Genomic DNA, 16,158 nt, shown 5'->3' with positions numbered 1-16,158 from the left:
AACCTTTAATTTGATCTCTTATCTTGGCGTGTATGTATATCTCGTTACATTCGTTTGGTAGCATGGAAAAATCTTGAAGGTTAACCATGTAAGGGATTTAGTTCGTGGGAATTTACAAAGTATGAGTTGATAACATTAATGCGTAAATGCAGGGGGCTCCTGTGCTATTTCAGAATTGAAAGAGGGACGGAATAAAAGATCACAGACCAGAGAGAGAGAGAGAGAGAGAGAGAGAGAGAGAGAGAGAGAGAGAGCCAGGACACAGCTGACAACCACACTGGTGATAATTTTTACAACTGAAACATGCAAGCAATAAGCTACCAAACAAAGGAACCACCAACGTCTCCCTCAATTTACCATAGAAACAAGCGCTAATTCATTAGAACTTTGTTTCTCGAGGCCCTTTCTCTGGAACGTAGGAAGCGATATATATGGATATTCCTGATACAATATAGGAAACCTATTGTGTGAATCTTCACTCTCACATCAATGACATAAGAGTGTGGGAAAAATTGTCTGATGCAACTGACAATACGGCGACCCATTGTGCAAGCTGGAGTATCACCGAATATGTCGACTGTTTTCTTTCGATTGATGACTTTAACGGTGAGACTCTTAGCACATACTGGGGCACTGGTCGACGATTACCGATGGAGGATGACGATGTCATTCACATGTAGCGTTCACATGTTTGGATTCGTTTTCGAATAAACGTATACAAATAAAACAAATATTTTAATAAGACTACGCATCAGGAGATTATCAAATATTCATAAGACTTTTCTCACAATGTGAAAAAGTGCATATTCTTGTTCTGCAAATGCGAGGGGGATCTAACTTTACTTTTAGGGGCGTCAAAATGGTATTACGAAAATAGGATGACGATAAAATTTGAATCTCTTCTTAATTAATTACATTTAAGGCGTGATCACAAACTTGTGGGGTAATTTTGACCTTTTCAATTATTACCATTTAAAGTATTTTTATTATATAGAACTTTTCTACATATTAATATTACTCTGTCATCAGATTAAATAAATAGGGATTCATATGAATCTGAATTAGAAGGCGCAATTTGCTAGTCTTGCACATTTAGCACATGTTGAAGTGCTTAGAAAGGAGGCGGGCCAGTTGCATAACGCAAGGTAAATTACGAAACCATCTGATGATCTTCATTATTGACTTGCTTACTTTAGCATTATTGCCAGTGCTTTCTTAGGCCTTTAGGCCGTTATTCCACGCACAGCATTCAATCCTGTTGGCACTTCCTCAAACACTACTGGTTCTCTCAGTGTGAACACATTCATTGCAATATTTGGATGCCTTTCTTCTTTTAAAGTAACTTGCAGTCAGTGGATATCTTGCAAATCACCTATACTGGCAAATAACGCCTCACTCTGGCTGGTTAAATGCGATTGTGAAACTTAAGAATGCATCAAGATGCATCATGACATAAAGGCAGAATACTTGGCTCAAAGTATTTGGCAAATGGTTGCATTTAACTCGAACCTTCGTGTACTTAATAGGTATTAGGCCACTCCAAAATGTTGGAAATTAGACGAATCGTAACAGAAAATCTATATAACCGTGAGCACGGACCACATCGCTCTGCGCTAACAATATGCCACATCAATAAATGATTGTTCCGTTTGCTCCTTAACGAAGGAGAGGGAGGGCTGCCTTTTCTTAGCATCAGGTTTCAACAATACCAATAAACAAATACACATTCACAGTCTCACAGGTACTATGTGGAAGTTATGTGACCAGTTCTTCACCCAAAACCACTTCATGAATGTGGGATTCTATCTTTCTCAGTATTTTCTATTTAATATTTAAGAGAACTTAAACCGATCGACTATGCAAGTAAGTTTTTTTCTTTATGATGAAATTCATATTGCACTTCACGAAGTCAAACAAACAACGACAATTTGTTATGCATCGGGGACGGCTTTTGCTTCTTGGTAGCGAATGGGAAATAATGATCACATTTGTCTTTCATTTTCTACTTACGCCGTGTTGCGGAAATCTGTCATCTGTATCACCGAACTTGCCTCGTCACCCTATTTTCCTTATTTGAGTGTTTGGAGTTGCTCAGGCAGTTCTAACCGTGAGAGAGAGAAAAAAAATGAAGATTTCACCTGCTTTTTCTTTTATATATTGGTAACTTTCACGTTTTTTCTCACAATCTTGTGCCCTGATGCTGAATTTCTCTTTATCCCATTTCCAGTATTAGTCTATGATCTTTATGACTGCTGTAGTACATATGATACGAAAATGACTGTATTTTTCTGGAAAAGCCTCTCTTATTCCTTATAGGTGGCTTTCGGGGAACAAACGACCTTAGCCACTGGGAAGTTCATTCTCCAATTGCTGAACGAAGAATGAAGCTCATGCAGAATAATTCCACGAAAGAAACCATACCTTTTTTCTTTCGTTTCTCCCTGGAAAAACGTATTTCTGTCTCTTAAACTCTCTTGAAGATTATTTTCGATCTTTCTTTCCAATTCTCCAAACTCTCTCGAAGACTATTACGACCTTTCTTTCCAATTTTCCAAGGTCTAACCACAGCATCACTCGATAATTAATCAATATATGTTCGTTATTTCTCCTCCTCTGAGGTTTAATCAACCATTTTAAATGATTTAACATACTCTTGTGTCTCTACTTTCGCTGTTTCATTTCTTCTTGCTTTACAAACGTTATACTTCTCAAACTGTCAGTTCCAGCAGCTTTCATTTCTTTGTATGGTGCACAGACTTTTTATTCATAAACAAATTCGTCGATTTTACCAATCATCCTTTCCATATCTCACTTTATGCTTTTTTGTTTTTCAGTCACCTCTTCCTTCATTTTCCCATATTAGTTTTACCCGATGCCCAAGTAAGCCTGCATTTTAGTTTTTCAATCTTCTATTTACCTCAATATTATTAATATTTCTCAATTTTAATTTCCATCTTTTGTTTTGTAATACGGTTACAGGAACCTTTCCCTAAAAATTTTTTTTACAGTACAAAGTCGTCAGTCAACACCGCATTATCATTTAACATCAGACCCTCCACTCCCCATTTACATGTCCACCTTTTTCCATGAAAACTAATACCCGCAACTGTTCCTCTCTAAGTTTTCTTATCGCATATTTATGAAAATGTTCAACAATGATGGGTACATAATACAACTTGCCTCAGATCCATATTCCAACACAATCTCTTTGCATTTTATATTTTCTTACACAAGTATCCCTTTCCTTGTAAAAAGTTATTGCTTACTCCTAAGACATTATCAGGCTGCATTCCTCATTATTTGCCAGATTGCTTCCCCTTATTATACCTCTTTAGGATTCGTGCATGTCAAGTAGAATATGTACACTTCACTACCAAACTCTTCCCAAAAGCGTTTCATAAATGAACAATAGGTGTACGGAATATCTCCCTCGCTTAAGTTTAGTGGCTTCATCATGCCGGGTCCTAAGTGTTTCACTCTTTCCATCCACACCTTTACCGAAAATTAAAATGAACCTAAACAGTTCATACTTTCTTTTCAATCCCACATTCAGTCATGCAAGGGGTCTACTCATCTATCATTTTGGAGTGTTGGCGGTTTATATACAATCAGAAACACGAATGTCCTTAATACATTATTTCACAAGCATTCCAGCCACTTTCCGGTGCCTTTCAAGTTCTTTATCACTTTCCTGTCATCAGCTTCCTCTTCAGTAATAATGATCAGATTAATTCCACGTATACTTTCATCGTTCATCTCAAGTCACTATTCTGTCACAAATTATTTCCAAGAATCACTCAGTGTTCCGTATTTGTGACCAAATAACGCTCTCTACCGTTTCCATTTGGCTTCATTGGCTCATGGTCAGTTTTTCCACAATTTACTCTTCTTTAAAGCATATCATTTACTTTTTAAAGCATATAATTTACTTACGAATTTCATGTTCCTGTTCTTAAGGAACAGTAAATTAGCCCTTATCCGTTGCTCTCTCGTTTCATCCTTTGATTTCTTTTTTTTCCCATTGTATTTTACATCATTCATTATTTTCCCTTTCAAGAGCCTTCCTAGTCAATTCTTTCGCCGTTCCGCTATAAAATTCCTTTTATACGTGTACATCCGTTTGCATTCCCTGCCATCTCCACACTCTACTTGTATCTCAACTGCTACTCCTGATTTATCTTTCCGGATAAGCCTCTCTTCATTTGTCTTTCGAACCACCAACAATTTTCGTGTCTTAAAATAAAGTAGGTCGGTGTCGTAGCATAAATCATCAATTACGGAAATAGCTGCAATATTACCCAAAGTAGCAACGACTTCTGTAGCTGTTACCAATAAAAATCCTAATAACTACAATTGCAGTGAGGTAACTGGAGTTTGTGGTAGCCATTTGCTTGCGTGTTTCGTCTTCAATTGCAGAGTGCTCAAGTGTGTTTGAAGTGTCAATATCCGTGCTGTTGCCGCATTAATACCGCTTGATAAATGCAAATATACGTAGATCTTTGAAAAAATTTCCAGTTACGTAATTTGTTTGCAGAATGGAGGAAACGGTTGCTTTTAAGAGAGAGAGAGAGAGAGAGTACAGTCTGCGGTGGTCACGCTAGAGTTCACCCCACCAGCGGATTTACGATGATGAGTCTCGCAACCTCGTTACATAAGCAGTCACAATTTCCCCCAGAAGAAACGGCCAGTAACGCTATGCAGCGCGTGACATGACACATTGCGACTGTGATTTCTGCCAGCCAATGTGATGGTGATTACGATGATAATAATGATGAAAATGATGAGATCCTGAAGGAAAAAAAGTGTCTCCGAAAGTTGCTTGTGAGTGTTATTCCAAGGCCGCTGTCCACCGTCCGAGATGAGGGGTGACAGAGTCAACCCGCCGCGAGGATACATTTCCCGTAATGTTTCTTTTTATTAACAATCTAAAAAGCCGAAAGAAATAAAATAAGTCGTATTACCTAGACATTTCTTAGTAGTCCTTGCCTTAAGGCAGAATAGCTAATAAAAGAGTTGTTAGTTCACTGTTTCTTAAATGGTTTGTCGTCGTGTCTTTTTAAAATGCGAAACTGCCAACTAAGGATTCTGCTTGGAAAAAATCTGACGATTTCATTCCTTTCTAGCTGAGAAACTATATTATTATTATCATTATTTCATACGTAGAGGAGAAAATGTTTCAAAGATTATTCATAACATTTCACAGTGATGTAAAACCTAAGCAAATGATTGAAATTCAAAATAATCTCACAAACGCAAAGAAGTATAAAGAAAATACTTAAGATGTTACCTGACTTGACCCACTGAAGGCATCTCGACTATTCTTATCAATTCAGTTTGAATTACATAAAAATATCCTCCTTTTATTTCTGCATTTTCATTATTTCCTTTTCGTTTTAGTTGCCGGCCTTTTTGGGACTGAACCAAAGATTTAAACAGATACAATTAAAAGGAAAAACTTATGTAAGTTATTCTCAGACATCTAAAGTAGATGTATGACATCACAATATATACTGATTATACCAATATTTCTATCCAATAGAAGTATATATATATATATATACAATATATATATATATATAAAAGGAGAGCGAGAGAGAGAGAGAGAGAGAGAGAGAGAGAGAGAGAGAGAGAGAGAAAGAGAGAGAGCGCACACCAACCCATGATTTAACTCTACGGGAAGAAATTGACAAAGTTCACTTGCCTTTCATATAGTACTGCACCAAATCCTCCACCATCTCTCTCTCTCTCTGATAGTGTATAACTCTCCCATCACAGAAGGAAATAGACATAAAACAAAAATATGTTTGGGAGCAATCACAAGAGAAAAATGGCTCATCATAATACAAATTCATATAAAAATATGCCGGGTAACAACCTAGCAGGAAAGGATCTAACCGGCAGAATAAAGTTTTCAGGAAATAATGCTGAGAATCCACGGTGCATATGAATTAACATACAACAGACATGTTAAAAGATAAAGCCCTATATAAGTTGCAAAATGTATACGACCAATCTCCTATGGCAAAAGAGTCTATTCTACCTTGCAAAACACCCTGGGTTTGGTGGCAATGCGATTGCTGCCGCTTTCACTACGTTTGCTTCATTCGTGTACATCATCTTTACGACGGAGCTGCCCCTTTCAGTATATGGCGTGAAAAGCAATTTATGTCTATTTTCCTTTTTCCAGTCTTTTTAATTTCACTGTGAATTGGGTTAGGATAACCAAGCTTTTCCTGTATTACTGCTGCCTTTTCTTTTCTTTTATATCAATGGACTTATGATAATCATTTCTTGCTCCTTCCAGAATTTTATTTGACAAAGCAAAAGCTGCTTTGGTACTTTGCAAAACTGAATTTAAAACATACAACTTACTGTCGTCTGTGGCAGAAGTTGGAGTCTTGAAATTGTGAAAATCATGCTAAAAAACTTTCATTAATAAGATTAAATGTAGAAACTTTAAAAAATGAGTATATAGTGATATTATATCAAAAATAGAAATTTCTCAACATTTGAAAAATTAATTCTTTTAATATGTACTATACTTATATGAACACATAATGAATAAAACATAATATATCTTATTCACTGTACGTGTCAAAATAACTTTCTGAAATTAAAATGAAATTTTGTTGTAGAGTAATTGACTGCATTCTTATTAGGCAATGTGAAATTCAAAATAAACAGAAATTTCAGTTATGTATCACATTCTAATGAGTTAATCTGTGTTTCGTTTCCTTGCAGCACTAAATGTCAGAGGAGAAAGCCAGACGCCATTACCCCCAAGCAGCCAAATCCAGCCGATTCTCAGTACCCCAGCTCCCTTTGCACCTTTTGCATTTCCCGGGACCATCCAACCTTCGAGCTTTGTCAATCCTTTCTTCAGCGGTGGATTTCTAAGCCCTGAGATCATACCACCGCAAAGTCATTCTTTTTTACCAGTTTTTAGCAACCCGCCTCAACTGCAGCCAGTTTCTAATATTTTTCTGTCGCCGTCGGGCTTTCCAACAGACAGGGGGACGTCGCAGATTTTTCAGAGTAACACAAACCAAGACGGGGAACCACAGCTTGATGATGGCCAAAGCAAACGTCTTACTTTATCAGAACTGCTTGCGGTCGCTAACAGCGGTTCCTCCCTCACATCACAACCGCCCTCATTTTCAACCCCGAATCCAAAGGTTAATAAAAATATCAACGCTGAAGAGTTAGTCACCCGCCGGTCAAAAACCGTGAATTTAGACAATAATATCAAACTAGAAACTACAGTTCAAAGTGCTGAACAAAGGAATCTGCAGGAAATCCACGGTTCTTCGACTCCTTCGTCTCCTGAGGGTTCTCTAACAACCCCTGTGCCCCTGCCGTCACCGCCAACGGAAGCTACCTTATCTTCTCAGACAACTAGTTCAACAAGATCCCCTTCCTTGTTAAGACAAACTGAAGATACAGAACTAAATGAAGAAAATTCCGAGGGGTCATCCGTCAACAATAGCAATGGACAATTCTCATTAGCTTCGCACATTGAGCAGCTCAAGTTCCAACTTTCTCAGTCAATGAAAGAAGGCGTCAGTCAGACTGAAGATGAATTTCCTCCCTCAGATACTGAAGGCAGGAAACCCAGTACCCATATTTCTGCAGACAGAGATATTCCACACGGACGTATAGACAGAAAATCCCTTTTCCAAACTCTTGCTGAATCGCAAATGATTAAGCAGGAATCTGCGTCCAGGTCTTTTGACAATGAGGATAACCGTCCCTTGGAAACTGAAGGTCAGGAGACAATTATTCATAATTCTGAGGACAGTGATATTCAGCCCATTGATACAGATAAAAAACCTCTCTTCCAAACTCTTGCTGATTCACAATTGATCGAGCAGGAATCTTCGCCCAAGTCTCTTGACAATGAAGATAATAGTCCCTTGGAAACTGAAGGCCAGGAGACAATTATTCATAATTTTGAGGACACTGATATTCAGCCCATTGATACAGATAAAAAACCTCTCTTCCAACACCTTGCTGAATCACGAATGATTGTGCATGAATCTTTGCCGACACCTGTTGATAATAAAGATACCTCTGAACCGCTAATAAGTGATGCTTCCGATTCCTCAAGTGTCACTGCCTTTGATTCCTCTGGTTCTTTTCATGATGCCTCTGCTAACCAAGCTGCTGAACAGGATATCACTGAAAAGAACCTTGGCATTAAACACAATACCATCAGTGACAACACTGAGCCATTTAATGAGCACACCACTGTGCAGTCTGATGATTATGAAGATGATCCGAATGAGAACCAGAAAATATCCAAGTCTTTGCTGCCAGAAGCAAAAGATGAACCTTCATTGGTAACTCTGTCTACAACAACATCGACGGAATCGCCAAGAGAAAATAGACCATTACGCCAAGGACGTAGAGAAAGACCCTCGTCTCGTGAACAACTTATTGAAAGACTTAAGAAACTCAGAGAAAGAAGGTTGTCAACAACAAGGCCTCACCTTGCAGCACAAAGAAAAGAAGCTCAGAAGTCGGACAATTCGACTAATACCACAGCATTAAGAGAACGAAGACTGAATAATCGTCGAAGATTTGATCAAAGAGGAGATGATTTCTATAACAGGCTTAGAAACAGAGTATTTACAACTCGTGTCCCAAACAGAGATAGGCCTGTAACTCGGGAAAAAGAAAGTCCTGTTGTTCTAAACAAGCCTACCACTCCGAAGCCTTTGTCCTTCAGAGAAAGGTTAAATCGATACCGAGAGAACAACAGGTTTATTCCTAAGGACAGGAGATTAACTACACCCAGAGCAACTCTAAGGCAAACATCAACTACTCGGACAACGTCACTCGTAACACCAGAAGAAAGTAATACTGAAGAATATGAACATGAAACTGAAACAAATCCCACTGTTGATCTTCCAGCTTTTACAACAGACCCTCCGTCTAAATCAAAAGTGCAAGAAATTATGGATAAGATTGCAGCTACAATAAGTCAGAAAGCTTTACAAGAAAAGACAACCACTGAAGAAGTATTATTGGCATTGAATGATGTGACAGATAAACCTTTATTTACAGAACTTTCCCCATTAATAACTACTACTCCAGAACCAACTGAATCAATTGTAGACATAGATTTTAATACTTTCCCTACTGTTAAGGCACCTGAAGAAGAGAGAGAGACCACTGTAGCACAGATTGATGAGCTGAAGTCAACCATCATCAATGATATAAAAACATCTGAAGTGCCATCACTGAGTTTAATAACATCACCTGCTATTACAAGCCCATCACTGCTTACAACACCAGAGAATACATCTCCCATTCCTTCCGTACAATTCAGCCCAGTCCCAGAATCAATTCCTGTGAGTCATATTTCTGAAGAGACACCAACATCCTCCCAGGAAAACTTTGTTTCTTCTACAACACTAAGTGAATCATTAAGCTTAGGTAATAAAATCTTAAAGAAGGAACCACCTTCAACAACAGAGATGATTCTAGAATTAGAGCAGACATCACCAAAAAGTTCATTACCTTCTTCTGAAAGTGAACATGCTATGCAATCTACTCCAGACGAAGGCTCCACTGATCCTGCTTTAGAAACAACTTCACAGAGTTTCCGTCGTGGAGAGCCAACAGTTGACGAGGCCAGCATTCAAGCACTGATTGCTAAACTAATTGCTCAGGGGGTTATCACAGAAGCTAAACCTGAGGAAAACATGTCATTTACCACTGAGAAAGAAGATGATGAGGCCATTACATGGCAGTTAGATAATTCAACAACACAGTCAACTCAGTTATTAGACACATCAGATCTAGATAGTGATATAAGCACCGTGCTACCTGAATCCAGCGATGGTTTAGTGGAGACTCATAGCTCAAATACTAGATTTGATTTTAGCGAAGGTGGTATACCATCCACTTTACCAACAACTATAGATATTGAAAATGTTCCACTAACCTTTGTGCCATTCATTAAAAGAACAAGTGTTGATCCCATTTCCTCACATGATACAACAGAAAAATTCAACAACGACATTAATGAACTTCATACAGAAGTTCCAAGCATATCAGAATCAGAATTTGATGTACATCAGGGGTCAGTAAATGCCTTTAACAATTTCTTTGGGATACCTCCAGAACAAAACGCTGCAGAAGATTCTGAATCAACAAGCAAAAATTCAGCAAACGATATTGAAGTGCATATTTCTGACTCGATGGATCACCTGCAGACATTACTTCGTAGTTTTGGCAGTTCGTCTATTCGACCTGAATTGGCTGCAGTAAATCGGGTTATTGGGCTTTCCTTATTTGATCCTCCACATAGTAATGATACCTCTGTCAATACTAATCTTGAAGAACCGGAGTTACTAAATGATTATGCTTTTTATGATTATGACTTGGAAGCAGCTGCCACAGAACAAGTGCTTTTTACTGCAAAGCTTGAAACCTTTCCTTTTGAAACTCAAACATCTGACTTTCAAGAACATATCACTGAAAGTTCAACTGACTCACAAGATATTACTGTTACCGAGAACCTTGTGCCGACAGTTTTGAATATGGATGTCGCTTCATTAAGTGTATCAGAACCATCAGTAAAAGTTCAAAATGTCACTCAGGAAGATGCACTGAGTAATATAAGAGATCATCTGATAGCTACAAATGGAACCCTGGGAAAAAAAGTTGATAGTTTTGATAAAATTATTCAACAAAATACATCAGATGTCCCATTTGTCATGGATAGTAAAATAGAGAGAATACATAAAGAACCTTTATTAACTGAAGTTTTGATGGATGAACCGCAATCACCACCTCTTTCAGCAGAAATAAAAGAAATTGAAAGAAGTAATTCCAGTGTTAGTGATTTACCAGTTATTTTTGAGGATGCTAATACCAAGATAGTGGCTAATAATGAAACATTGTCCAAAAACTTAGAAAATGATGAAGGTAATGAAACAACACAACTACCACTTATGGATACTACACCATTTATTGTTAATAATGAACAAGATGTCATTTCTAAAGAAATAGTTTCTGAAAACAGGACGCTTGATGAAGAGTCAGTGCCCTTAATGAAGGAAAATATAACACCAGAATTTGTTGAAATTACAACAATTGAACCACTTGTTGTTAGTGCATCTGATAACATTCCACAAAATGTTATGACAGAGAATAAAAGGCCTCATAATTCCCCATCTTCCTTCACATTACAGAAAAAGGTTGGTCAAACTGATACAATATCACAGCCTGATGAAACAAAAGAACCATCTCATCTTGGGGACATAAATACAACTCAGCACTCAACTGTACTCCCATCTAATATAGACAAGGTAAATGAAAGCTCTCCAGTTAGTAACCCTCAACTGACATCAGATGCCCGTTCAAAGGCAATAGTGAGAGAAAGACCTGATTTGCTCTTGCTCCTGAGAAGCAGAGACAGTAATGGAAAAAAACAGAGTGATACCCAACACTTGCCACCTCACAGGGAGGCTAACATTTCCTCAGAAAGGGTAAGAATTGTACCAGAAACTGTAACACAACCTTCTCTTAGAGGGAGAGTTAGCCTCAGTCAACTTCTAAGTCTTAAAACTGCACTAGGGGCATCAAAATCAGAGCCAGCTGAAGAAACACATAATAACTCATTTATAAAATTTTTAATGGATGTTACTACTACACAACAGCCATTTTTAACTGTAAAGACTATAGAAGAAGGTTCTCAGCCAGTAAGAGGTCATGCTACAAATCTCACAATCATTCAAGGGGTGAAAGAAAACTTTGAAAAATCTCAAGAACCAGATACAATCAAAGAAATTACTGATATTTTTGTAAGCAGCAGTGCAGAAGGAAGTCAAAAAGGACCAGAAAGGACTGAAATAGTTAATGGAACCTCTAAAGCAAGTGATGCTGATAAACAAAAGGAGATAGCATTGCAAAGATTTTTAGCTCTTAACAGAGAGATGCTTAAAAGCTTGAGAAATGGTAGGAAAACAACACCTGCTGTAGGTGTTACTAAACAAGCAGTTATTGATGATGATATTGCAGAAACAACTGTTAGCAGTATAACACCTAAAACCCGTTTCCATGGAGGAACAGAGAATTCAAAAGAACCACATGGAAGTGATACTCAGAATAAACCTACTGCATTTTTAAGACCCGTACCACAACCAAGATTGTTTAATATAACATCTATTGGATCCCTTCTCTTAACTGAGAAATCAGCTTTTAGCAGTAATCAGTCTCATGCACACCCTAGGATAGGTCCCACCCAATTTTTACGTCCATCCTCCAATAAGAACTCCTCAAGAGTCCATGTTACGCCTGCTGGTCGTTTTCACCATCCCGTATCAACATCAAGATTCCTGGACCCTAAGATATCACTAAGAAATATTTCTGATAATACCAATATTCATCTTCCCCTCCTTCCTCGCCCGACACAACATAATATAAATGAAAAAGTTGTAAAAACAGAAACAACTACAAAGTCTTCAACTTCATTCTTTATCCCTTTTGCTCAAGAGCAATTTATGAGTGCTACCACTACTAATGCCCCAATTATTGTTCAAAAACATTCTGAAGAAAACAATCCAGTAAATCAGAGGTCAAATAAAGGTAGAGCACATCGTGTATCTACAGTTATCCCAACAACTCCAAGACCTAACAGAGGGCAGTTTACTACTCTTGCTTCTCTTATCAAATTAAAAAATCCAACTACCTTTAAGCCAGACATAACAACACCTGGTTTTGAAGCAGAAACAGAAAATGGTAATGATTTTATAAGCAAATTAATGGGCCAAAACATAGAGAATTTTCCGTCAACAACAATTTTACCATATTTTGCAGAAGATGAAGAAGATACCACTCAGTTAGGTCCTCTTGATATAGATCCTATGACAATTTCACCTGATGAGTTTGAGACTACAATAATACCCAAAACTGTAGAGGAGCTTGTAGTTTTCTCAGCGGCTGAAGGAATAACTATACCAAGTTCTGGAGATATTGCTGACTTTGAAGTGCACAAGAATGTCTCGCCACCAAAAGAAGTAGCTGATGTAAGAAATAAACACCCTGAACAAAATTTTAGGCCTTCTAAATTCTTCAGCATAACAAGTACAACTTCTAGACCACCAAGCACATTAAATCCAAATACTTCACTGCAGAGAAAAGGAATAGCTCACTCTTCAGCAAATCTCAGTTCAGGATTTCCCACAAGTTCCCACAATCAAGGTATAAGATCTGGTGTTCCACTCACGACAGAAAGGAACAAAATTCCATGGAAACCAGTAACACTATCTAATCTCAGGGAAAAATTTGATGCATCTGCATCAACATCTCCATTTTCTTTTTCAGATATTTCTACCACAGACAGGGAACCAGAGTCTGTCACTACATCACCTTCTATAAATGAATTTGATTTTGGTTTAACAGCTTCAGTTCCACTGTCTGGTCAGAGTCAACAAATCCAAGCAGATCTATCAACAACTGGAACACCCACTCCAACTGTTCTAATAACTACATTACCAACATTTGCAAATGAAGATATTTTCTTCACAGACGACGATCCTTCTCAGGATGTTGAAAATGAACAGATTAATAATATAGCAATAACTGACAGGGTCCCAACAAGCACTGTGCCTACTGTAGCTGTAACTCCAAAAATTATTCTTCTTGCACTTCCAATTGTGAATACAAGCTCTTTGCAGGGAATTACCACATTAGTACCTCAAACTGGACGTATAGATCATAATAATCCTAGTACAAGGGTTACCCCATCTCAGCTGCTACGACATAAAGCAAAGGAGCAAAACAACAATCAGGGCCAAATATCTGAAAGTAAACAACATTCAAACCTCCGACAAATATTCCTGGCTTCATTGCCAGTAGGAACTAGACCTCAGAAACAAGCAGAGCCAAAGAATAATATACTTCATACAACTCCACAAAATTTCCCTCATCTTCAGCAATCTATAACTGGGGGAGTTAGCATACGGGCTGAGGAAGGCATTATTCAAAGAAATCCAATAACTTCACAAAGAGAATTTCAAGGTGGGAGCCAACAGCAAGACTTTTCTTCAGGCGGATTCATTACCACTACTCCATCACCAATATCAGCAACTACACAGGTCCCAGATGATATAATAACTACTTTGAAAAGTATATTAACAAAGGGCAATGGTTTAGGAGATAGTTTTGGAGAAGGACTAACGACAATTAACCCAATCACAACAAATGCATTTACTACAACTAATCCACCTACCACAAATGAATTAGCAACGGGATTTGCACCAGGTTTCAAGCATAACTCAATCCGTTTCCTTCCATCTACAACAACAACAACAACAACAACAACCACTAATAGACCATTTCCTGTTACAGAACCCTCTTCTTCCAAAGAGCCTTCATCAACGAAATCCCCCAATACTGGACGAATTCTTACAAAACAATTAGGACTTGAAACTGGAATGCAAGATGAGACTCATAAAAAGAATAATTCTGCACAACACAGGTTTACTTTAGGAACCCCAAATATACCTGTAACTAACCCAGACGATGTCTTACATAGCTTAACTACAACACTTAGACCTGACTTTTTGTCCAGTACAGAGGCAGCCTTGACAAATGACAATGGAAGTCCATCTTCACTGCTTACAAAGCCCTCAACTTTCTTAAGTCCCTTAACAACATTTAGTCCCTCCAACAACAACAACAATAATAACAACAAAGACACAAATATAACAAGGAATCCTGTGCATTCTGTGTTAGATGAGAAAACTAATAACAAAAATTCACAGTCACACACAAATAGGTTAGTACCTTTCCTTTCAACAACATCGAGTCCTAAAACTACTACTGAAAGATTTAACACACTTGCTTCTATTCTCAATATTAACAGAAACTCTTCAACGACTTCACGTACAACAACAACGACAACAACTCAAGCGCCAATAACACCATCATTTAGAACAACAACTGCAAAAGCAATACCAACCCACATACCATTATCATCAATAAACAGATTTAGTAATGTTTTTCCTGAGCAAGCAGTATCTTCCAGATTAATATCTGATTCTTCTGGCACAGATGCTAGGAAACCATCTTTAGAACCCCCATTTACATTCAGCTTTGCTACTGGAACATCAACAATTAACGATGGTGATCCAGATCATCCTCCACCTAACAGCATCCCATTCAGATTTGATGGACATGGCAATATGATATTTCCTCATGACACCAAAGACAGACTCAATGCCAGCATTGTGCCAGTCCCCAGTTTTGCTGGTCATGGTTCAATTCGATTCACAACAGCTTCAAATCCTTCCATATTTACTCCAACTCCAGTACCAGGAACAAAATCTGCAACAACCTTCCCTAATTTAGATTTTACAATTCCTGATAACCCATTTAATGGGCGAGGTAGTATTCGATTCTTTCTCAACCCCTCTGAAAGGCAAGGTCAGACATTAAATGGGAACAATGTTGCACCATCTTTTCCACTCCCAACTCTTATTCCTCCACCCATTGTTAATTTGCCAGTAAACCCAGTAGGACGTCATATTGAGCAAAATTCTAATTCAAACACAGTCCCTTCATTTCCGTTATCAAGTTTCCCTTCAAGTTCCTCTTTTCAAGGAATCTCCCCTGCCCTACCAAGTTCAAATGCTAAAAATCCTCAGCCTCTTCACAACTTCCACTCACCACCTACAGCTTCCAGCAATCCATTTCCAACAGTCCCTAGCACACCCTTTGTCCCATCTGAGGCTGATCCCTTACATTTAAGATCACTTACTCCACCAACAGTTGAATTTTCATCCCCTGGATCTTTCTTTATCAATGGGCACCCACAGTTCACTTCAAATCCCTTTGTATCCCAGCCACAATTTATTATCCCTACCATTTTACCTGATACATCAACTCCACAGTCCTTTGTCTCTTTCTCGAGTGATTCATCTCAGTTTCTGGATGAAGGTGAAGCATCAGTGGTTACTACTAGTATTCCTCATCATTTTTCAGAAACAACAGAGGCCTCTCTGCTACAAAATGTTACTCAGACACCAGCAGAAAAGAATCCCATGGTAGTTTCATCACCAAGTGACTTAATGGAGCTCAAAAATTCCAATTCTTTGATAAAGTCTTCTACACCAAGCCCTACAGAGTTCCTTTCGTTCACTAGTG

General features: G+C 38.1%; 1 protein-coding gene and 1 long non-coding RNA gene across 2 annotated transcripts in view; one reads left to right on the top strand and one right to left on the bottom strand.

Annotated features, from left to right (window-relative positions):
* LOC135195650 (uncharacterized) overlaps positions 1–16,158 on the bottom strand; it is a 101,481-nt gene that overhangs the window by 74,076 nt on the left and 11,247 nt on the right. The gene's annotated exons all lie outside the window — the stretch shown is intronic.
* LOC135195649 (mucin-2-like) overlaps positions 1–16,158 on the top strand; it is a 78,098-nt gene that overhangs the window by 57,005 nt on the left and 4,935 nt on the right. Inside the window, exon 3 of the mRNA XM_064222023.1 lies at positions 6,742–14,108. Within this exon, the coding sequence (XP_064078093.1) occupies positions 6,742–14,108 (7,367 nt within the window). The remainder of the gene's footprint in view (positions 1–6,741; positions 14,109–16,158) is intronic.

The sequence above is a fragment of the Macrobrachium nipponense genome, chromosome 16 (assembly GCF_015104395.2).
Source record: "Macrobrachium nipponense isolate FS-2020 chromosome 16, ASM1510439v2, whole genome shotgun sequence".
Lineage (NCBI taxonomy): Eukaryota > Metazoa > Arthropoda > Malacostraca > Decapoda > Palaemonidae > Macrobrachium > Macrobrachium nipponense.
Note: the sequence above shows the minus strand (reverse complement) of the source record. Positions and strands in the feature narration are given on the sequence as shown.